General features: G+C 41.1%; 1 protein-coding gene across 1 annotated transcript; it reads right to left on the reverse strand.

The window, feature by feature from the left end:
- Nucleotides 1-6,928: 6,928 nt before the first annotated feature.
- On the reverse strand, nucleotides 6,929-20,108 carry LOC126198662 (thioredoxin-like protein 4A). The gene is made up of 3 exons (XM_049935141.1): nucleotides 19,813-20,108; nucleotides 14,825-14,961; nucleotides 6,929-7,378 (listed from the first exon to the last, which is right to left on the reverse strand). Exons 1-3 carry the CDS (start codon nucleotides 19,888-19,890, stop codon nucleotides 7,165-7,167), a joined length of 429 nt encoding a protein of 142 aa, XP_049791098.1. The 5' UTR covers nucleotides 19,891-20,108; the 3' UTR covers nucleotides 6,929-7,164.
- Nucleotides 20,109-25,590: the final 5,482 nt, after the last annotated feature.

Consider the following 25,590-nt stretch of genomic DNA (forward strand, 5'->3'; position numbering starts at 1 on the left):
TAAAAGGTTCCGAGATTCAAGGACCCAACTGAACTGACAAGCTACCATCCCTTCTAGTAACTTGCAGGGACCAGTGGTCAGGCTGACTGGCCAGTAACTATCACGGAACGATGGAACCTTGCCAGACATACTGTCTCTCCATTGAAAGGGCAAAATTGTCTTGGAGCCAAATATGATTAAACACCTGGAGGAGATACAATCATTGTGGAGAAGTGAGGTGTTGAAACAACTAGTTATGGGTGGAATCAGGGCCAGGGGTTGAATCGTGGGAAGAAGAGAGGGCCAGAAGAATCTTCCATTCAGTACAAGGTTCATTGTAGGATTCCACCTGACAAGGGGTAAAACGTAAGTGGGAAGTTTCAGCCCGCTGTTTCCAGAGAAGGAAGGCAGCTGGATAGGAAGCTGACAGTGATGCCATCACAAAATGGGTTGCGAGGTGTTCCATGAGAACTGATGGATCTCTACAAAGGCCACCAGCAAGGGTAAGGCCACGAATGGAAGACTGCCACTGACAACCTTGGAGGGTGAGGAGTAGCCCACACGTGACAGAGGGACAGAAGAATCTATAGAGGAGACGAAGTGTTCCCAACACACATTTGCTCTGTCTGATTTAGTTACTGGCTTTGGAACATAGAAGTTTAAGGGTAATAAAACTGGCAGACGACATGTGACACTTCAGATTTTGCAAGGCGTGACAACAATTGTTGATAGCAGAGGCAATTGCCATGTTCCCCCACCGGGCTGTCTGACTGCGAATGGGTCCCATCAAGTGGGCAGCAGTGCAAATTACCATATTGGGCACATCACATATGACTTCATCAATACAACCTGACAGGTGGAAACAACTTGAGAGGTATATAGAGACCAATCAGCATGAAGGGAAGCCCAGAGGGATAACCTGGTCACCAGGAGGCAGGAAGGGTACAAGAGAATCAACAGGAAGTGGTGACTATCACAGGTCATCATGTGGCAACCAGTGTAAGGAAGGAGAGGGGAAGAGAGTTAAAGAGCAATGGCAGAAAAACTGCCATATGCAGCACTAAAATGAGTAGGGAAAATGTCATTATGAAGGCACAGACCATGGTCTGCAAGAAACTGGTCAATGAGGAGCCTCCAACAAGATGAAAAACACTGTCTCACAGAGGATGATGGGCATTAAAATCTTGAAGGGCGAGAAAGTGTGGGGATATTTGCTGAAGGAGGGCAGTTACAGCTGCAGATGAAGGTGGACTGTCAGAAGGAAGACTGACAGCAGAGTCCAAGTGGAACAGAATGGCAATCGTTTCTAATGGTGTACGGAGACAGATCCATATAATAACAATATCTGTATGGACCAGTGTGCAGACCCCAGTGGAAGCCCTCAAAAGCCGACTCTGTTCCAACAAAGCACAGACCCCATGAAGGGTAGAAGTGATTGAGCACCAGTAAAATGAGATTCTGGTAGACAGACAAGCTGCCAAGAAACGGCAATAAGGGATTGCAACACTGGGAATTGATGGTAGTATCCATTACAGTTCCACTGGAGAATCACTGAGCAGGTATCCAAATGGGAGGTGAATGGGCTAGAGACAATCATGCCACTGGGTCACCATCCTTTACCAATGATGACAGTGTGACATCTTTAAGTAAGATGTCAGACTCAAGTTGTGAGGCGGGGGTGGCACATCTGAGTGCAATACTACTTCTCCTCCTCCTCTTTCATAGGTTGAGGAAAGCAGGACGCAAAGGGAGAGCAGGCTTCTGTTAGATCTGGGACCAAAAGAACGGGCGGCCTTGAGGTGCACAGACTGTGTCCTGTGGTTGAGTGAGTAGTTGTAGCAAGCATCCAGCCAGAGAGCTGCAGGGGGGGGGGGGGGGGGTTGTCAGGTGTCCTGAGAAAGAGCTCAATCACCGACAGGCACTGAAGGAGTGCAGTTCTATGGCCGGGGAGGGGGAGAGGCGAGGGGGATGGGAATGGGGTAAGGCAGAGGGAGGAGGTGAAAGCATGAAACACAGGCGAAAGTAGAAGTCATCAACACAGCATTAGGTCTGTCAAATTTCTAACGAGCCTCAGTGTAAGAAATGCTCGTGGGACTTGTCTGCTGTACATCAGGAAGACACAAGAACCAGAAGCACCTCATGGGTGGTGGGACGTACAGCTTCACACCACACTAGTAACACCTAAGGTGCTGTTATTGTGGTTTTCCTTATGACCTTTCTGCACACACCAAGCAAAATGAACACCCCATCATTTCAGGTTTGCCCAGAGTTCATCAGTTCAAAGCATGAGGTCACTATGAACAGTAACTCCACGTACCATATTCAAAGACTGGTGAGGTGTAATGGTCACCAAGACATGGCCAAGATGATCACAAGCACAAAGAGCTGCAGACTGGGCAGCAGAAGAAATTTTAATCAACAGGGAACCCAATTACATCTTACCAAGAGACTGCACTTCACCAAACTTGTCTTTGATATTTTCCGCAAAAAAATAACAGTTTTCTGGCAGTGAATGTGCCCTCATCCATCCTAGTACAGACCAGTGAGTGGGGAAAGTGTTTCACGCCAAACCAGTGAGCCTGGCCCCCCTCCTAGGGTGTAGCCAGGGAAGGGAAGGCCACAAGGTCATAAGAAGCAGTGTTCATGACCCATTACCAATTGAGATGACAGTAGGACATGCTTGAAGTTCAAAGCATCCACCCTGTTACCACTCACTCTGATCAGATGCTCTCCCCAAGGGCACCACCCAGCCACAGCAAGAGCCATCTGACATGGCAGCTGTTCCTGTGAGGTCTGATGCTCCAGAATGATAAGCAACCATTCATAGGCATAAATGAGGTGGTGACAGCTCAGGTAACAGAAATGTGATCCATGTGTTGTCAGGGGGCCCATCCAGATGGGTACAAACAGTTCCACCACATGCACTGGCTACACACGCTAGTGACCTAGTGGGGTTGAGGGGACTATGGCATAGAAGGAAAAGTGGTAGGAAGGGGTGAGATCAATCAACACTGTGGACACTAGGGAGGGAGTTCTTTCCCAAACAGCTCATACTAGGGATAGAGTTTGGAAGTGGAGGTCAAACCATGAGAGGGAACAAACATGCCAAAAAGGCAAGGGGAACAAAGCTGCAAGGAATACGGGAAACCCAGTGGATAACCAGTTCGATGTAAATAAGCATACCGAGACAGGGGAAGGAGTAAGGACAGGGAGGGAGAGGCACAAGGAAGGGAATGCAGCCCAGGAAGAATTGGCTGCGATAGTTCAGGGCCCTATATGCGCCATGCAGCAACTCTTCAAAGAACTGTGAGCCCCACGAGGGTAGCAGATACCCACAGCATGGTTGGACTGAACCTGTTAGTGTCTGCTACAATGTAAGTGCCCCAGGATGCACCCTGGATGTTTGCCTCCTGACAGTTGACCTCTGTTTGAATGGTCAAGTCATGTCAGGTTGGATCCTGCATCTAGATTAAATGTAGCCTTACAATAAAGCTGCACACCTTCACCAAAAGTAAAGGGCTGGTGTTGCCCCTTGCTTTCAGCTGTTTGCAATACCAACAGAGCAAGATCACATTCACTATTGTTACGAAGTCAGAACAGTCAATCATCCAGACTGTTTCCCTCTTCAGGAACCACAAGTTCAGTCTGATTCTTCACAGATACCCCTCTTACCTTAAGGTACATCCACCTGTAAAATAGCAGACATCAGTATACAGGCATGCAGAGTTTTAGGAAAATTAACACTGTCAGTTGGAACAGTTGCGCACAGTGTATATGCAATAGTATGAGATTCAGTATCCTGACAAATGCAGTCAAATGTTACGGCATTTGAAGTCAGTAGTACAGTACACAACATGACCTCACGTGGTAGAGAATGGGCTTTGTATAAGGCAGTCAGCTGTGTGGTGCTAGTATGTCTGTACATATCTTTCCTGCTAATAGAAACCAGACAGCATTAGTGACAATGCGTATATTATAGGGACAGAATAAAAAATCTGGGCGAAGAAGGAAATTATCTGAGGCATCAAAACAGATACTTTCAGGCACAGGAAGGAGGAACACAAACCATTACTTTTCTCAATTTGTTGCTAAATTATAGTCGCCAGTATCTGCCAGATGTGTACGACAAATCTTATGCAAGGAATGACTGTAGAAACCACCTCTAACACCCAAACACTTTGGAGTTTGACAAACTGCCTATTGGCTTCTGTCTCGGGTTCTTCGGCCGATGTTCATCTAATGATTTTTCTGACGTTTCGCCAGCACGAGTGGCTGGCATTGTCAAAGCTTCACCCTCCATTGCCGGTGGTGAACTGGAGGCGAGCTCGCGGCCGCAGACTATATGTACCTGGCGCGCCAACGTCCGAGGGCTTCTCCGCGGTCATTTCCGGTGCGGTTCTCCTCTTGCTACCTGCGACGGTTGTTCGCTGCAGTACGGGAAGCCAGGATCCGCAGCGAACGACCGTCGCAGGTAGCAAGAGGAGAACCGCACCGGAAATGACCGCGGAGAAGCCCTCGGACGTTGGCGCGCCAGGTACATATAGTCTGCGGCCGCGAGCTCGCCTCCAGTTCACCACCGGCAATGGAGGGTGAAGCTTTGACAATGCCAGCCACTCGTGCTGGCGAAACGCCAGAAAAATCATTAGATGAACGTCGGCCGAAGAACCCGAGACAGAAGCCAATAGGCAGTTTGTCAACAAGTGGCCACTAAAGCCTTAACAATTTTGTACTTTGGAGTTTGTTGAAAAACATGTTTCATGGACTTGAGAAGGATAAAGTGATGAGTAGTTTAATTTAGATGGTCTGGTTTGATTTCAGTATTACTGTCATGATCTGAGAACAGAGCAGCAGGGAAAATGAGCAGATATTTAGGTGGTGGAAGTGTTATGATTTGGGCACTGTTCTGCTAAGAGTAAATGACCCATTGCTTGAGTGAATACTACAATAAACTCCAGCATGTATACTAAGTTGCTAGAGACAGAATAGATTACAAATTATGATGTCCGTGTTGGCTGAAGTCTAATGTTGCAAGGAGATAATGGATTTGTGCTGGTTTCTGCACAACAGAAGAGTGCTTTGAAGAGAAAAATGTTGATATTGATGCCTTGCATGGCCTGCACATGGCTGGGATCTGAACCATGTGGAAAACTTTTGGAGAATATGCACGAGGTCCGTTTCACAATGGAAGGCAATGTGAGGCCATATGTGAGTTGAAAAGAGCAATAAAAGAGCACGAAATTCACTGCAACAACTACAAACCCTAGCTAAATCAATTCCGAAGTTTTGAGGTAATTAGGAAGAACAGAGGTTGGACAAAGTACTATCAATGCAATAACACAGCAGAACAGTGAGCGCTTTTATACCAATTTCCATCCAGGAAATCTAACACATTTTATTATTCATGATATGAAAGAAACGAATTCCAACATGACTTTTGTGTCTTACCTGTATCTACTACTTTCATAATAAATTCAATACACCTATGCTTCTCAGGTATATTACTTTCGTAGGAACCCTGCCTTTACACAGATTTCTGCAACTATGAGGCACACAAGCAACCCCACCACAGCAAAGTCCATAGTTCATGAGGAATCTCATGTCAGTAGGACGTAATGTAGTAGTTATGTGAAGGGTCCCACTTTTTGTTTAACATTCTGTTAAGAAAAGAATCACTAAGGTGACTACCAAGTTTCCAAAAATACATACATTTTTGCATGCATTTTCAGTATTTTCCTCTAAATGACATGGTTTTCAGTAGGCATAAGAGTTTTAATAAGTAAATCCATTGCAAGAATGAGTACAGAGTGCTGTTAACAACTGGTATCAAATGTATCTACTTTGCTCTTTAAAATTTGATGCAAACAGCACTCTGCAGAGAATTACAAGGATTTCCCATCCATGTCCCAATTGCATCTCCAGTAACTTGCAAATTAAAGCAATTTCAACTTTAATTGCAGATTTACTAGTGATTAAACTATGGCAAATGTAATGCACCTGAACTTGGCACTAGATGTCTCTCTGAACAATGGCTGTTTACGTGAGGCTTGAGCAAATGGGACTGCAATACTACCTGCTAAATCTCATGTTAGTGTGAGTGGACAGCATCCATTGTGTTTTCCAGAAACTGCCTCCCCTGGCACCAACAGTGATTGTCACTGTTATGATGAGGGGGAAAATGTCAGCCTTTGAGGCATCAGAGTGGGTCAGTAATTGCACAAGCTTACTCCATAGGCTTCCCTATCACCATGCCTGGTGTTCCAGCAACTGATACAGCCTCAAAACATGGTAACCCCACCTCTGAGAATGTGGGCACCTAACTGGCATTCTTGATGGGGCTGATACCTGAAAGAAGACTTATTACAATTTATCTAAATAGTACTGACTAATTGAGTCAATAGCCAATAGTCAACCCACTGAAGAATTGTTTCCGTTGTAATAAGTTTCTTTATCAATGCTTCGTCTACCATGATAAGTTGTATGTTCATGCGTCCTTTAACTTTGGAGTAGCAATTGATGAAACAAATATTTATTTTTGGAAGTTATTTATTCAAATGACAAAAATGACTTATTACTGGCCACAAAGAATGCAAATTACTTCTGATATGATTGAACCCCTTCATATTCTAACAAACAATTACTAAACACTTGATGATGGATGAAACGAAATATCTAATTTTTGCTTGCAAGGACACACATTGTAAGACAGGTGGGTTACTGAATAATATTGCCTTTACAAATGAACACTGATCTGATGAACTGGTACCAGTCTCCCAAGTTACAGTGATACACAAAAGACATGTATTTCTTAATTTAAAAGCTTTTACCTCAGGAACAGTTCATTCTCTCCTTGCCATACTACTGCTGAACAGACTGTCTGCCTGAAGTTTAAGCACCTATGGTCAGGAGGGGGGACACAAATTGGAAATTCCAAAATTATATATAATACTTACATAGATTTTATTGAACACAACAAATACACCTTTAAAACAAAGTGTGTAAGTAGAAATATAATGGTTTCCATTATAGTAAATAAAAAATACTTGCAGACACTGCAAGGCATCACCATCTCTCTCTCTCTCTCTCTCACACACACACACACACACACACACACACACACACACACACACACAGAGTCAGCTGGTGTCATGTTCCACAGATCTTCTATACCACAGCACAAAGCAAAATTTAGTAACGGTATTTTGTTGAATAGTCTTTTGGTGACACTACAAGACCTCTCCCTTTCCTTGCACCACGATACACTGTTTCTATTATATCAATCATCTCCTGCTTATCTTCCAGTGGCCAATTTATTTTATTGTTGTTACCAGTGCCCAGATCAATCATTATATGTTTGTTCCGGAAGAAGAACATTACTGTACATGGATCATACAGTTCATACCTGCAAAAAAGAACAGGAGATCTCAGTTTGTCCACATCCTTTTACTTTTATCATGGAAATCAAGTTATCAGATGTACTATAAAATGTATTGGTTATTATTAAATTACCATTTGTAGTAATGTAATTCGTAAGTTCCACTGTCCTGGTGATAAGTAACAATGCCTGTTATAAGGTCAGCAGATAAAAATCTATTTAAAATGTGAATCATGGAAGGTGCTGAAACTTAAGCTTTCTGAGACTCACCATGTTGATAGAAAATGCCTTTGAGTACCTTATGACTTGTTTCATTTCCAAATAAGGCTGACATTCTATTTTTCTTTGTTTTTCACTACTAAATTGTGTGTGAATAATAATAATAAAGTTGTGGCCGCCACTGCACAATGAAGGGTCTGCATTGTGCTACCACTGTGTTCAAATCTGTACTCCACAACGGCACTTTGTATGTTGCTGCACTCCACTGAGTCCCGTACTGCTTTAGTCTGCTATCTATGTCTTTGCTGGGCCACTACTTGCATAATGAACAGTTTTCAGATAGCAAAGTATATGACAGTTGATGTAAGAATGTGTGGTTTGAGGGTGAATACATTTTGCCTCTTTACATAAAATGCAAACCAGATAAGTATGGCATCAATTTGTGTGTGATGCTTCAACCAGATATGTACTAGAGGAGGAGGAGGAGGAGAATGCTGAAAGAAGCGGCACAGGAGTCAGGTGTTACGGTACTTTAGAGCAGACTACTGGTGAACTATTATACATCACCTGCAGGGTTTGAGTATCAGAGCACAAGACATAGGCACTTGCTTCCCAAACAGAAAAGCTCTTTCTATGTACAGTTGTAAAGCCAAGAATAAAAAAAAGACAGTTTTCAGATGGGAACATCTGCCCTGTTTAAAACAGAGAGGAACATAGGATGTTTTATATTTTCAACATGCCACACTGCTTGCAGAACAGAGGAAACTATCAACTCACAAGGAGACTGGGGAAGGGCATGCGGCACTGACTAAATCAAAGAAGTCACAAAACGTGAGTGTATAAATGAGACCAAATGACTGCTTATTATCCTTTCATAAGGATGCAGTTCAAACAATGGAAAATATTAATCTTTTACTTGTTTACAGTGAGCATAAAAAATGTGTTTGTATCTTGAATGGAATATTATCAAAAGAAAATTGTACCTCTCCTGTTTGACACACTTGAGATAATTCTTTTGCATAAAGAGACAATATGTGCAGAAATTCTCTCCCAGGTCTTGGATCAAGCAAATTTAATGACTGACATTTTTCTGAGAAGATTCCACCAACAGAGAAACAAAACTGCACTCGGCATGTGTTTGCAAAGTGTGTGTTGATGCCAGTACGAACCAGAAGATGGAAAAAATATTTTGGTGGTGCCCAAATTGTGATGTTGCTCTTAGTATGCCCGAGTTTAATAGATGTCAATGTTCCAAATGGAACATCAAACAATTGTGGTATTCATAGTTAAAAAGCTTGACTTTTGGGGGGGAAAAAAATAGGGCGGTCAAGCTGCCCCATCCAGGATGACTGAAACCAGTCTCAAATGCGTAACCATCATTTATCGTAGCACAAAATAAAGTATGATATAAAATGTTACTCATATGCTGACCTTTTTTCTTTCTGTGGCTATGTAAAAAAATCATGTTTACTGTACCTCTCTCAAGTCTACCTGGGCTGCAGTGTTAGGGCAATGTAACCTCTGAGGAAAGACTTGAGAAATACAATTTTGTTTATGGGCTCAATGTCTCAGTTACATGGTGAACACTTTACCTTTGTTTCATTCCATTAAATATAATGCAGAAGATTTTGATACAGGAAGTTCCCAATTATCTGGGTTAATGGGGACCCAAGGCAGCTTGGATAACTGAAAACACAAATAACCAAAACTATTCATTTTTACCGGAAACTGCTTTTAACTATATTTATAAAACATGCTACATGTCACATCTGGAAGCCCACTCGAATTAGGTATGCATTACTTGCTTGTCATTATGCAACTGATCAATTCTTTCCAGTATCTCAGTGTGCATGATAATGAGTTCCTCAATCACCTTGTTTATATCCTCCTCTATCTAACCCACTTCATCACTTACCTACTTAAATTCTGGTTTGTAGGCATCACTATTTAAGTACTCAGATACATTTCTCATCTACATGTTCACAACCAGAAATTTGTTTCACAATATCAGTCAGAGGAGCAACATCAGACTCCTCACTACAACCTTGACGTTAAATTTTAAGAACAACTATTCACAATTTTAAGAACTGCTGTACCATCTGTTTACTCCCTGTTATCTACACAGTTTTAACTAAAGTCGCGACAAATTGCGTCTATGCTCATTTAGAAGATGCACAACCCATTTAACAAGCCGGATTCCCCTGTGTATCACAATTAACCGTAGTGTAAAGTAATTAGAAGAGCCAGTTAACATGAAATGCCACTATCCACAGCTTTTACAGATTTTGAAAGACTTGATTTGAACTGTGAGTTATTCGTATCATGGCATATTGCTGTGAAACTGATTTTTCAAAAGAAAATTACAAACTGATCTGAGATACAGAAAGGCCAATCAGTTTCACTAAAGTAAGAAAAATGCTAAGACATAACAGCAATAACAAGAATTCTGGAAGTTGTGGAAAGGACAAAGGCTCTAAAAAGGAAACTGGCATGACATATTGCACAAAGAAATGACAGAAGATGCCGAAAGATAGTACTACAATGGAGTCTCAGAGGAAAGACCAAGAATACAAGGCAGCCCATCAGACCTTTGGATAAACTACTAAAGAAAGTCACAGTAGTCAACTGGCAGATGAAGCAGGAGACAAACATCACGGAAAAAGCCACTCAATTTGTTAGCTTAAGTATAATGGGGACACCCCCGAGTTAGTCTTAAGGCAGGCAAATTTACCTGAAGAAACTTAAGGAAGTCTAATGAACCCAGGAAGCTGCCCATCACACAAGAAATACTTAAGTGTTTTTCACTGGTCTGCAATCTTAACAAGTATGAATACTAGAAGGAGACCATGCTTTACAACTGATTTATTTAATCAATACACAAACATTACACAAAGCCCTAACAAACTCCATTCAGGGACACAATTGTGTTGAGTCTCTCTCCCAAAAATCACAAAACCTTAATTTTTCAGTATAGGACACACATTCCTTCATTAATGGACACAAGGAAAAGTGGTGAAATTCAAGCACATAAATCTTTCTTGCCATGGATCACTTGCAAATTGACTCTGATGCAGCATGTATTCTCCAACACACTGTTCATGGTGTGTTTGTTGAGTGCAGGTCTCCCAATGATTCAGAAAAGCATCATCTCCAAGATAAGATAAATAGTCAAAAATGATTTATTTTGTGATTTGTGTGAGGAGCTACAACATAGTTTAACATGTATTATTGTAGCTCTGCCACAAGCCACACAGAATGCTGAAACTATCTCCAACAGAAACAAAGCTGCTGTGAAAGTTGATCTTTAAACAAATATCCCAACTACCCCTCAGCTGGAACTGTGTGGCAGTGAAACAAATGCAAATTGTTGCACTACCGTCTATGCTGCTATATTTTTCTGTTATTCACTATAACTTTTTGCATCCTTAATGTTAAATACGACAAACTAGGCACCTGTAATAACGGCCGAAAACATTTAAGCTTTTCTAGTAGTGTCATTATCTATAGTATCAAATACTTTTGATGCACTGCAAAATACAGGGCGTATGTAAAGTCTGGGAACACTTTCCATTATTTATTGCACAAGAACTAAACATTGTACAGATGTCATATATTGCATTTTGAAGAGGAACTCTGAAAGCTTTTTTTTTTTTTTTTTTTTTTTTTTTTTTTTTTTTTTTTTTTTTTTTTTTTTACAAACGTTGGATATGTGAACTATGAGTGACCCAGCAGACCTCAATAAGGTAATCTAATTCTTGCCATACCTGTCCCAGCATGCACTGTCGACTATGACAGTCGCTTCCCGTATCCTCTCCTGGAGCTCTGCTACATCACATGGTAGAGGCGGTAGATACACCAGATCTTTAAAGTGTCCCCGCAGAAAAAAGTAACACAGAGTGAGATCCAGTGATCGGGAAGGCCATTTCATGGACTCAACACACAAAGCTCGCACCGCACCTGAATTCACCATGTTTGTGACTAGTGCTGACTATTGGAAAATTACCGAACTACGCTGTGGCAGTATATATGAAAAAACTTTTTCAGGGTTTTTCTTCATAATGACTTATGTATGATATCCGTACAATGTTTAGTTCTTGTGCAATAAATAATTGGAAGTGTTCCCGGACTTTACATACACCCTGTATATCAGCTGGTGAGCTGCTTAAACGCGTAAATGGGATTTTCAGTCAAGCAATCCTGAAACTAAGTATGATGCACTGATTAAAAGTGACACTGCTATTTCGGTTATTACTTTCTTGAATATTTTGGAAAACCACCAATGCGGGAGTTTCTTGCTTTTTCTAGTCCTCTTTTAAATCAATAAAAGATATGATTACTTTCAGCAGTGGAATTCAATTTTCTTTACGGAAAGCTAGGCATTATACCTACCACACATTTTGATGAATGAAGTGTGGAGGTTAAGGCATAGTTTTCTCAATATATTTTCATGATATTCTCGACACTTCAAATACTTTGTGGGCTAAATTCTAGAAAACAAGCAATGCCAGTCATGGCAGTTTTCCTCTACACTACAAAAGGTAGCACTGTGTCAGTTTCACATAGCTAATGGATGTTATTGATGACGTTCACAGAATATTCGTTATTGTGTTGGCTCATGAGAGGTTGCCTTAAATTGCTACCACCGTAATTTTCAAAATTCCTTTCACAAGGTTTTGAATAATGCAGAGTTTATTTTGAGAAAGCAGTGTGGAAGACAGAAGAAGACTACTGCTAATACCTATATTGATTTATTCATTTGCATTCAAACCAATGTCTTCCAACTAGTATTAATGGTCTGGTAACTAATTCTTTCCTAATTCTAACTAATTCTTTAACAGTGCCAATGCAAGAAAGGAAGACCACTATAGGGGCAGACAATGAAATTCAATGTGTGTGTGTAACAAGTGTACTGTTGAAAATGTTCTGAAATTCAGAGGATTTCATCTGGAATTTACATTCAATTTCATCATAAGTGCTCTCTAATGACCCTCCCTTTGCTCTCCCTTGAATAATTTCTTACTATGTAACCCTAAATTCTGTGTCTTGTCTAAAATTACTTATCTGAGAGCTGGGCTACAGTCTAGATCAGAGCCAGCAGCAGGTTTTATCTACTGCTGATAGGTTGACAATGTGTCAGTTCTGCATAGCCAATGGGACATTTCTTTAACATAACCAATGAGAGGTGATAACAATGGCAATGTGTTTCTAGTGTCGAAATTGAAATCATTGTGTTCTTTTCTGTTTTTTTTTTGTTTTTTTTTTGGTGTATTAGTGAGTTTTGAAAGAACCTTTTTGTGATGACAGTGAGTGCTACACACTAGGCTGATTTCAGTGATTTGATTCTGCATGGCAATGTCACAGTACATGTCAAAGGTTTAATTGCAGAGATACAAAAATGTATCAAATGTGGTGGTGAAACGACAGAGTCAATGATCTGTATGGGTGGAATCATCTGGAAGTGCAGCAAAAGCCACCTCTTTGAGTAAGTGAATAAAAACTTTTTAAGCCAATCATGGGAGAATGTAGGTGAATCAATGTTTATTATTAATAATTAAAAAACCATTGATCCACCTACCACCTAAATGATTAAATTAAAAAAAAAAACACACACATTGATCCACTTAGTGTGCTTGCTCAAGTCAATTGTGTAGCAACACAAAATATTTCACTGCTTTTTTGTGTATATCATGGGTTGCGACACTGTCTTTGGTTTGCAGATACGAACACAGTTTAGGTAACTGTTGACTCAAACAAAGGGTAAATAAATTTATGATTCTTACTTACATCAATGTTTCATGCTTTTGTCCAAATGTATTACTTTGAAACAATTTGTCTACCTGCAGTTCTCTCACTGGCTGAGTAACACAAACAGCTGACACACCTCTGTTTGCACCCATCATATCACACAGCAAGTGCTGACAATATTCTTGCATGAAACACAAAAGTATGCCTCTGGCCCCATTCCAGATTTTTGCCGAGTGTTGGATGTAATTGTAATATTAGTTTGTCTTGATGCTGACATCAGATTAATTTGGATGATTAGGCTCACTTTAGAGTGAGAAAGTGTTGAGCTTTCCTTGTCACTTTCACCACACCTCTTGGGTTCAACTGCTAGGTTTGCAATTTGTCAGGTCTACCTGTCCAATTTATCTAACAGTATGGGAATTATCTGGCGATTTCCTTTCTTGTGCATCTTTCCTCTTTTGTTCATAGAGTAAATAATGAATAGCCACAACAGAGAGCTGGTGCACTGAATGCCAAGTTGGTAGCTAGCTGTGTTTTAGCATGCCACCCAGTACCAGCTTACGTTATCAACTGAATGTAATAAGAGGGTTGGAACTTAAATAGTTGCAACTATTTATTTACAACCGATACAAAAGTGTTACATGTTTGCACCTGTTACTGTCCTTCAAAGCAGTCACCAGTGTTGTGCAGAACCCGTTGCCAGCAATGTGGAAGGCGTAGCATACTGTTTGCAGAGCCTGTTTTCTTGATGGTGCCAATGGAGTGGTCTAAAGTTATGGTGATTCTTGTGTACGACTGTGATGGCATTATCCTAATGCATTACATTCCTCCGTGGCATCACCTGCGACCAGCTTTGCAAAAGCTGGCGGCATCACATTCTGCATAACAATGCGCAGGCGCATACAGGGCAAGCTATGGCCGCTCTGGTCGATTGGGCTGAAGTACTGTACCATCCAATTCACTCCCTGGACGCAAGTCCTTGTGACTGATTTGATTCTGAAGATGAAGGAACCACTTCGTGGCATTCGCTTCAGAACTGTTTCAGAGATCTGACAGGCAGCAGACTGCTCCATTCGCACCATCAACAGAACAGGCTTTGTTAACGGTATACTACGCCTTCTACATTGCTGGCAACAGGTTCTGCGCAATGCTGATGACTACTTTGAAGGACAGGAACAGGTGCAAACAAGTAACTCTTGTATCGGTTGTGAGTAAATAGTTGCCACTATTTTACATTCCAACCCTCATATTTGAAGTATCATTGCAATAAAGGAGGCATTTAATACAAGATTTTTATGGAGTTAAGCAATGGGAGGAGACAAAGTTCCTTAATTCCAACCACTCAGTTCTGAATACATTACTGTAGAAACCAGAAGCCTAAAGGAGTATGATAAAGACATCGCTATTTTTGAAACAGATTTTGTTACATTGTTTCACAACACTATTTACACAAAATTACTAAAAACTACCAACACTTTACTTATATTGATTCTTTTTTGTTGAACTTACATTTTATTGAAGTCAGGAACCTTTGTTATATCTACCAGGTATATAACTGCAAAGTTTTTCACTTTTTCTGCTATACTGTACAATACTTCATCCATTTTCATACAAGATGGATCCCAGTCATGGCCGAAACGTATTACCTGTTGAAATAATTACATTATACATTTGGAAAGTAAAAAGCAACTGTTCTACGAATCATAATGCAGCTTTAGATATCAGTAATTATGTACATACCCAAGTTTTCAACATGGCTACATACTCTAGGAGAGCTTTCTAATTTTGTAATAAATGGATTTACTATTATTTTCTTACTCCAAGGTGCACCAAGCAAAACATACATGTAACAAATACTGATACACTGATGACTGCATTAAGCACAAACTGGTAAGCTTAACAAAGAATGAAGCTAAAAAATCCCATAGGATTCCATCTGCATAAAGCTAGTCTCGGTATCATACATCCACATCCAGAATTCCAGATACAGTATAACATTAACATATGAAGCTTGTACATCAGATATTTCACCTGTGTAACTTTTTGTAAATTTTTATCTCTAATCCAGCTCTCCCCTAAGTAAACTAAATGCTTTAAAATGATCCCCTCAAATCACAACCAAATAACTTCACAGAAATATCACATTTCAGTATTACAATGGAACTGCACAAGTCTTACAAATTAGGCCTACTGCTAGCCGTCACTCACTTTTGGGCATTCAAACTAGTGAGAGAATTATTAAGTTGTCACACTGACAGTTATGGAGGATGTTACTTTTAAGATTAATTATTTGAATAATACATTGCTGACACAGAATGAAAATATAGAATTCACTCACTTGATAACACTGCAACCTCCACAAACTTCAAACTGAAGATTTAAAAGGACTTCCTTCTTAAAACATCAAGTTTCAATTACTCTCATAAAGCAATGTACCAAATTTTTTGACCTGTAAGTAATTCCTGACTTTTTATAACTGTTGAATTATGACACAAACTTCATTTTTAAAATTTAACTATATACTTATTGTATTTCTGTGCCACTGACAATAGCCTTCAAAGAGGCCTTCAACGACAATGTGTAAAACTTGTTTGAACAGTAACAAGATATCAATGTCGCATATCACTGTCCCACATTCGGGTGAAGAAATCTCACGAACGTTTACCACCTATTGTGATTATCCCAGTCTATAGATGCTTTCTCTAACTGCGTAAATTCCCTCAGTTTCTTGGTGCGATAATCTTTTTAGTTAGATAAGATGAAAACAATTTACTTGCAAGCTCTCTGATGCCTTAATATCTGAGCTTCACTATGAGAATATGTGAACTGCACTTTCAAATGCTTTTGATAAGACACTGAAAATACCAGTTGGCAATATTTAATCATTTAAATTTTGTATAATCTGATATGTTAACTGGAAAGCCATGTGTTCTGTGGAGACCCCCTTTTTATATTCAAACTGAACTTGTCTAAGAAACTTATTTTGTGAGACTGATTATGGCTCTCATGTACCCATCTTTTCTATTACCTTCAAGGTACAAGGTAGACTTGTCAATAGTTATTAATATGTGTCTTACATTACAAATCTCAAGCTGGAATAACAGCAATATTATGAAAAGGATAGGCTGCTACTTATCACATAGAGAAGGCAATCCCCAAGGCACAGAGTCGCAGACAAGCACAATGAGAAGACTACAAACCATTTATGCTTTCAGCCAAAAGGCATCCTTGAGAAACAGCAGGTCTTGTGTGTGTGTGTGTGTGTGTGTGTGTGTGTTGATTTGTCTGTATGTATGGTATTTTGGATGTTCTTTCGAAAGTAATGCAAATAAATATAGCTCCATAATTGATAGTTATAAATGAGGTAAAAAAATTACTTGTGTACATAAAAATGGCCACTTGCCTACTGAACTTAACAACAATCAAACCATGATGTATTTAATCCATTCAGAACAACTGGGGTGGCCTGTACAGTGATCACTACGTCACAAAACATTATCGTTGGCTCAGGAAACGTGAAATTTGCAGTTTAGTAAAACTGCAGACAATCACTGCTAGAAATGTGCAAGAAGTGCATCAGCTGACTAAAGCAGTTTTGAGCACGATAAAAGTTATTTGTTTTCACTTTTGATGTGTTATATGCACTCCTGGATTTGAATAAGACCAGATATCAGAGTCACAAGTGTCAAACAATGAATAGCTAGCTAAGAGTCTAAGAAGAAAAGAAAATTGTGCACCAACAGCACACTCCTGATAATGGGACAAACCTCAAGAAATAGCACCTATTAGAGCTTGTTATCACTCGTGAGGTCTGGAAAATATGGTCGTTTTCTCTGCACCTGTACTTAGATATTCATTTAAGCCTCTTCTCAATGATGTGGAGGCACTGACTGTAGAAGAGATTACAGAGTGTACTTCAGTATCCGAAGTTGTTTGACTTTTGTACCTTGACAGGATACTTCCAGTAAAAGTGGCAATTTTTTTTATATACATTACATTCCGTGTCATTGATTGTATGTGCTCACTTGATTGCTAAAGTCTTGAACTTTTACTTTATGGCATGTTACATATATTACCATGAAATACATAACACCGCACATATTTATTCAGACATCAATTTACACATCTGCTTACCACTGAAATTAAATTCTGATAAAACAAGATTAAAATAAAACCTACTAGGTCACCAAAAGTAAAGCAAATTATCTTTAACTTAGAACCGTTTCTTATGGCGATAAATTTACAGTAACATGTACCGTCAGTAACTGTGTGTGGGGAAGATGCTCACATATTATTGTTATAACATGCTGAAACTTAACACTCCAGTTCAAAGTTTACTTTGAAAACAAACTCTTCCAGGGCACACAGCATGGTTTTTGCAAGGGAAAGTCAACAGTTACAGTGGTATTGGTCTTAATCACAAAGATAAGGAAGGTGTTTGAAGATAAAGAGTGTGGCATTGACATTCTGCGATCTGAGAAAGGTGTTTGTTTGCATCTCACTTAAGACACTGATTAATACGCTCAAGTGTTATGGTACTGAAGGTGTGGCCAAGCTACTCTTCAATCCTGTCTTGAAAACTGAAGACAAATAGTATCAGTCCATGGAGCAACCCCCCAAGAGCAAAAATTGGAGTAGGATGCACCCCAGGGATCCACCATAGGATCATACTGTTCCTTATCTATGTCAATAATATAGGTTGTACCTACAACATTCTTCAGATTTCTGATGATACCACTTTTTGCCAAAGGGTAAACAGCTGAACAAGCTCTGTTGGCAGCAGATGTTCTCTTGGAAAGTATTAAAGAGTGTTTCATCGAAAATAAAATGAATTGAGAAAAAACACATGATAAGCAGTCTCAGCAATGTTGGCTGCCAGGATAACATGGAGGCTGTCTAACTACTAGGCTTCATGATAGACAGCAAACTGACAATGAACAAGCACACAGATTATGTGTGTTCCAAGCTCTCTCGTGTTTTATACCTGCTACGAAAACTAAAAGGCACATTAACTGACCAATACCTATTAACAGTTTATTATGCACTCTTTCATAGCCATAATAATTACAGTCTGCTGTTATGGGGACACTCTGCAGGTTATAAGGTGCTAATGCTACAAAAGTTGTCAGGATCATTACTTCAAGTAAAACACAGGAGTACTGCAAACCTATATTTACCAGGTTAGGGATAATGACAGTACTCAGCCAATATGTGTTTCTATGCATCAGCAGTGCAGCCTAAAGGAAAACCAAGGTGATTTCAGCATGAGGCAAGACATACATAATCATGACACCCACAACATGAAGAACATTGAAGTATCAAGTTGTTGACTGACTGGAACCCAAGACAGTTTTCCAGTGGTTGCCCTAAAAATATGCAATACACAATACACTGGACCGAGAAGTGCAGCCTCTGCCACTAGGGCTGTTCAAAAGGACAACTGCACAGGACTTGAAAGAACACCCATTATATTCTACTGGAGAATTTTTCAATATTGACCGAAGTGAATAGACAAAATAATATTGTCTTAATGTGTTATATCTGAACTTACTGTGAATACACACTGAACATTGTAACCAAATCTTATATATGTAACCCTAACAGGTCTGTCCAATCACGACTGGTAAATGACACAGACCTAGTAATAACACCAGTCACTAAGAAATAGCTATTGGACTATCCGGATAACATGAAAAACAGAAAATTATAGCATTCAAAGGAATTCCTGCTGGTGAGTTCCAGCGTGCATTAAAATGAACATCGGTCTCTGTATGTAATTTGCCGTCAGGTTACAGGTAAAAGAAATGGAACCACAGTACTTCATGGGGTCACGGAGAAAAGGTTAAGTAACTACTGAAGGGCACCGGAATAGTTTTTAGTTTGTGAACTTCACGTAATCAATGCATGTAATTATCTTATGACCCATTAGTGACAACTACAAAATGGTACTGTTATGGTTGACGGATGGTCGCAATTAACATCGGGAGTTGTTTGCGTATGTCTGTCCCATAGTTTTTGACGTTGCGCATAAAATATTAATCAGAAACGTAAACGTGGGATGGTCAGGAATTAAAGCACCACACGAGATACTGGAGAGAACACTCCCACAGCGTCAAACATGGGATGCCAAATTGCCTTGCAACGACTAAGTTACGCTTAATTGCACTTAAGTAAGATCTCCCTACAGTTTGCAGACAGTTATAACTGCCAGAAGCATGCAACAATTCTTCTTATAGCTACCAAACAAGGTGACAAACTATACACACAATAAGCACGTTTTCGACAGCACGAAAATCTACAGAAATCTATCGTTTACAGTTTTAACAAAAAATTAATGAACAAGTCTATAAACACTGCGGTTAAAGTCTCCGAAGAAACTCTGATTCCTAGCCTGCATGATATTTTCACGGCTGAGTACTATAAAGATGTAGCGTACTGCACAGATCAATTCAAACATTTCTATTTTAAACACTTGTGCAACAACTATACGTACGTACCACAACTCTATCTTCCTCTGATAAGATGGCCTGGTCTACCTGCCATCCATTATGAAGATGTCCTAACATATAAGACATTTTCCTTTTGTGATTATCTGTTACCGCAAATAAGAATAAAAATATCTTACACACGCTCGCACTTATTGAAAACTGAAGCAAAGTTTCAAACGACACAACAGCACTAGGTACCCAGAAACCTTTCAGTAAGATATTAGATATATTTGTTCACCTCTCTACGCTCTCTCGCGAATTCTCTAGAACATCGTACAAAGTTGACACACACACACACACACACAAATATCGTTGACATTTGACAACGCTTTCGTCACAGATATCAGGCGCTCTTAGCACCCAGAGATCATTGTTAGCACCATAGAGTAGAAATATAACACCAAAGATCAAGCACGTAACATACTTTTCAAAGACGAGGCCAATTCAGACGTACGTTATGCCATTCGCTTTGCCTAGTACTTAACAGTGATAGTGTAGTTATTGCTTACCACCCGCGATATAAAAAGTCAATGTATACATACCAGAAATGAGGAACTAAAAACGATAAAGTTTATTAATGGCCAAACAAACTTTATAGCGTATGTTCAGTTTTATGTGGTAAAGTGGGGAGAAGAGAAACAAAATTTCAAAACTACGACATTTATTTTCGATCGAAAATATATAAATAATTGCCCCCCCCCCCATCCCAATCCCAACCAAGATGCAATGGAATGTTAAAATAGTATCAATGTAGAAGACTTAGGATACGAGAAAAACGAATAGTGACGTTCGTGATATCTTTAGTGTTTATTGTCAGTCTGTCTATTGTTAGACATCCACTCATCGATGTGCTCTATACTAGTGCGTAACTCCATTGTAGCCTGAATATACACTGAAGAGCTAAAGTAATTGATACACCTGCCTAATATCGTGTAGGGCCTCTGCGAGCAAGTACAAGTGTTGCAACATGACGTGACATGGATTCAACTAGTGTCTGAAGTAATGCTGGAGGTAACTGACACCACAAATCCTTCAGGATTGTCCATAAATCCGAAATAATATCAGGAGGTCGAGCTTCTCTGAACAGCATGTTGTCAGGCATCCCAGATATGCTCTGTGATGTTCATGTCTAAGGGGGCGGGGGTTGGTGGCCAGTGGAAGTATTTAAACTCAGGAGAGTGTTCCATGAGCCACCCTGTAGCAATTCGTGTTGTCCTACTGGAATTGCTCACATCTGTCGGAATGCACAATGGACATGAATGGATGGACGTGATCAGATGGGATGCTTACATACATGTCACCTTTCAGGGTCGTATCTAGATGTATAAGGGGTCCCTTATCATTCCAGCTGCACATGCCCCATGCCATTATAGAGCTTTCACCAGCTTGAATAGTCCCCTGCTGACATTCAGGGTCCGTGGATTCATGAGTTTGCCTCCATACCCTTACATGTCCATCCGCTCGATACAATTTGAAACGAGACTCATCCAACCAGGCAACATGTTTCCAGTCATCAACAGACCAATGTCGGCATTGAAGGGCCCAGGCGAGGTGTAAAACTTTGTGTCACGCAGTCATCAAGGGTACACGAGTGGGCCTTTGGCTCCAAAAGCCCATATCGATGATGTTTCATTGAATGGTTTGCATGTGACACTTGCTGATGGGTCAGCGTTGAAAACTGTAGCAATTTGTGAAGGGTTGCACTTCTGCCATGTTGAACGATTCTCTTCAATCGTCGTTGGTCCCATTCTTGCAAGATCTTTTTCGAGTCATAGCAATGTAAGAGATATGATATATTACCGGATTCCTGATATTTGTGGTACACTCATGAAATGGTCATACAGGAAAATGCCCACTTCATCATTACCTCAGAGATGCTGTGTCCCATCACGTGTGCGTCGACTATAACACCACATTCAAAGTCACTTAAATCTTCCAGAATGAGATTTTCACTCTGCAGCGGAGTGTGCGCTGATATGAAACTTCCTGACAGATTAAAACTGTGTGCCCGAGCGAGACTCGAACTCGGGACCTTTGCCTTTTGCGGGCAAGTGCAGAAGTAAAGCTGTGAGTACCGGGCGTGAGTCGTGCTTCGGTAGCTCAGATGGTAGAGCACTTGCCCGCGAAAGGCAAAGGTCCCGAGTTCGAGTCTCGGTCGGGCACACAGTTTTAATCTGCCAGGAAGTTTCACTTAAATCTTGATAACCTCCCATTGTAGCAGCAGTTACAGACCTAACAACTGAGCCAGACACTTGTTGTTTTATGTAGGCGTTGCGGACCGTAGCGCCATATTCTGCCTGTTTACATATCTCTGTATTTGAATAAGCATGCCTATACCAGTTTTTTTGGCACTTCAGTGTAGTATGTGTGGGGACTATTGTCCGCTAAATGCAAGAATAGTACCAGACAGGTACTCAGTTCCAAATATTCTGGATTTTTCTCTTGCCTTGGCAAGGGTATCTTCATTGTAATCGACTGGAAGTAGGCATAACTCTAGGTTCCCATCACTCTGTATGATGTGCCAAAGGCAGCTGTTATTACACTGTCTGGGTTGTAGGAATACTTTTTCAAGCTTTGCGGACTAAGAAATGGCTCACAGTTGTGATAGTGATTTATTAATAAGATTTTAAGACATTTTCCTTTTGCTATTCATTCATCAATGAAATTTTGATTTTTTCATCAAATATATCACATCACAAGGCTCGCCTTCGCTCTATGTTCGATACTCATGATCTTCATGGCACTGAGATAAACACGAAAAAGTGCCGACTTTGCCAGGAGGAAGTCACGTTTCTAGGGCACAAGGTTAATGCATTAGGATTTCGACACAACAGAGGAAAAAAAAGAAACAGCACTCCAAGTTCTTCCTTGGCTGCAAACTGATGAATAATTAAGGTGATTTTTGAAAATCAAACGAACATGTCATGAAAACACATGACATGTGTCATATATTCAAGGAGTGGACAATATGGTGGTAGACTTCTTCCCAAGAATCAATGCTCTTTCAGTGTGTATTAATTATGATGAGCTTGCTTCAGTGCAGGAGACAGATTCACAAAACAAAGAACTTTTGCAGAACACCTTTATCTACCTTTGGTTTGCGTGCCGCTGCCTCCCTGGAGTAAACAGACAGGTCTGCTGCGAGATATCAAGAAGGAAGTTTAGACTGTTGGTGCTGTCGCAAATGAGAAGATTTGAGTTTGATAATCTCCACAATTTGCCTCACCCGGGGATCTGCTCTGTACCCAAACTTGCAGTGAGCTGTATCTGTTTGGCTGGATGTAAAACGTGACTGAAGCAAGTGGACTCACACCTGCATTGTGTAACAGCACTGCAAAATAGGGAGGCATGCTAGCCTGGAACTCAGCCAATACCTCACTCCAGCAAGTAAGTTACAGCACATATACTTGGGCTTGGTCAGTCTGCTGCCCGATACTAGTGGATATAAGTATATTCGGTCAATCATCAATCAAATCATATGGTGGATCAAGGCAGTTCTGATACCAGAAATCAAAGACGAGATGATGGCTAAGGCTTTTGTATATCTACGGATCTCTCAGTTTGGTTCAAATGGCTCTGAGCACTATGGGACTTTTAACATCTGAGGTCATCAGTGCCCTAGACTAACTAACCTAATGACATCACACACATCCATGCCCAAGGCAGGATTCGAACCTGCGATCGTAGCAGCAGTACGGTCTCAGACTGAAGCGCCTAGAACTGCTCGGCCACAATGGCCGGCTCTCATTTCAGTTGTCAATAACGACAGACTAAGGTAGGCAGTTCTAGTTGGCACTCTTCAAAGAACTGTGTAGCCCCTGTGGAGTGCAACAGTTTTGCACCACTGTGCTGCACCGCATATAAGTATAGGCGCGGATTTGCAGAATTCTTATAAATCTCATGCAGTTATCGCTGGAAGGCAGTAGTTAAGGGACCAATTGGCACATCAGATGGCAGGTGTGGGCGATGTTCATATTTTGAAAATTATTCTGTGAGGCAGGCTTACAACACCGCTCACAGGCTAGAAGGCACTGCCTGGAGAGTTACTGTATACAAATGTGAAGTAATCAGGGCAGCACAGGGCACTGACGTACTGTGAAGAACCCATATGCTGCACTTACAACAGCGCCTAGTGACCTGTGTGTAGGGGCCAAAACAAGCAGAGGAAAGCTGACATAATTATCAAAGAGCACTCCACTTGTCCCCTCTAGAGGAACTACGTCAGAGGCGTAGGGAAAAGAAGTATAAGTAAGCGAGCCTGGAGGCTCAAAGGAGGCAGTTGTGTCACCATTCTGTCTGTGTCCAGAACTGGAGAGAATGGCGATTGTTTAAGTTGCAGGCCAACCACGACGACGTTTTGGTGATGGATATCAGTGGCCAACTGGCCCCCTGCAGTTACCTCTAATCTCCACTGCATGGATGCATCATTGCTGTGGCACAGTGGAGAACAGCTTCGAGCTACACTGGCGCAAGGAGCGAGAGGGCTGCTAGCCTCCACTCACTGGGTGGCATCGTCTGGTGGACTGCACGCTGCCATCCACAGGGGTGGGGCTGGGTTGCAAACTTGCAGCCTTCCGGGTGCAGAACTGTCTGTGGGCACTGAATGAGCTGCGCTAGGTGGACGGCCACAATTGATAAGGCTCACTACAACGTCGGTGATTGGCTGCTTCCCATTGGCGTTCTACAAGGGCTCACGAGTTGCGATTGAAGGAGCAGTCAGCCATGTTCTGGGCCACGGAATGCAGCTAACACACACAGCGGCCACTTAGCTGTAGCGTGAAAAGGAGTGCATTGTCTGCAAGGCTGGCGAAAGGATGCCAACACTGCAGTTTCTGACATTGGTGCTGGAGTTGACCCAACCACGCACTTATGGTGCATGGCACCACCCTTGAGTTCAAAATGCCTGCTGTGAATCTTTGATGAAATAAAGTCAATGACACACTTGCCTGTGTCCCTCTGCACACTTTGGCGTGAGTCACCCCTCTCTTCCAAACCGTACCTCTCGTTCGTTGTGATATAATACATCCCCTGAGCTCAGCAGGTTGTAATAATTGCTTACTGCCCACAGAGAAATGGGTTACTGGAGCGGTGGCGCCACACACTCGAACTGTCTCTGATATGCCACGATGGACAATGGTCAGAGGCCCTCCTTGGGTGCTTCTCAGTATTCACAGTGCTTTCAAGGAGTACTTTCAGGCTTTGCTGATAGATGTCTTGTATGGTGAAAAACAGAACATCCCAGCAGAGTTTGTCATCCCTATGGAACAGCCTGCAATGGTCCACGAATCAGACAGCATGTCTCCAACATGAGAACATCTCCTCTGCAGTGTGATACAATTCCCAAGCTTTTTGTGCACAAGGACTTGGCGACGTGCAAGCATGTAATGTTACATGGTGACAATATAAGAGCATCACTTCAGCACACATACTTTAGAACTTACAAGGTATTATGGAGGGGTGAACATACATTGGATATCCTTCTCCATGACAAGTGCACTAAAATTTCAATATATAGAATCAAATCTGCGTGGGTTCTGAACTCAGGGCCCAACTAACAGCAGTGTTACCTGTTTTGCAGTGCCACCGACCCACTGCGGAACCTACACTATGAATTACACAGCATTCACTGACATCTGAGGCAGTGCCTCCAACCTCATCCCCACCAGACTCTCTGCCTACACCCCTACTGTCGAACGCTTCAGCCGCCCATTCCACCCACCTCTGCACCTCTAAGATTTCATCACAGATTAGGAAGTGTTTATGACAAGAAATAAGCACTGATAATAG

Source organism: Schistocerca nitens, chromosome 8 (genome assembly GCF_023898315.1).
Source record: "Schistocerca nitens isolate TAMUIC-IGC-003100 chromosome 8, iqSchNite1.1, whole genome shotgun sequence".
NCBI classification, from domain to species: Eukaryota; Metazoa; Arthropoda; class Insecta; order Orthoptera; family Acrididae; genus Schistocerca; species Schistocerca nitens.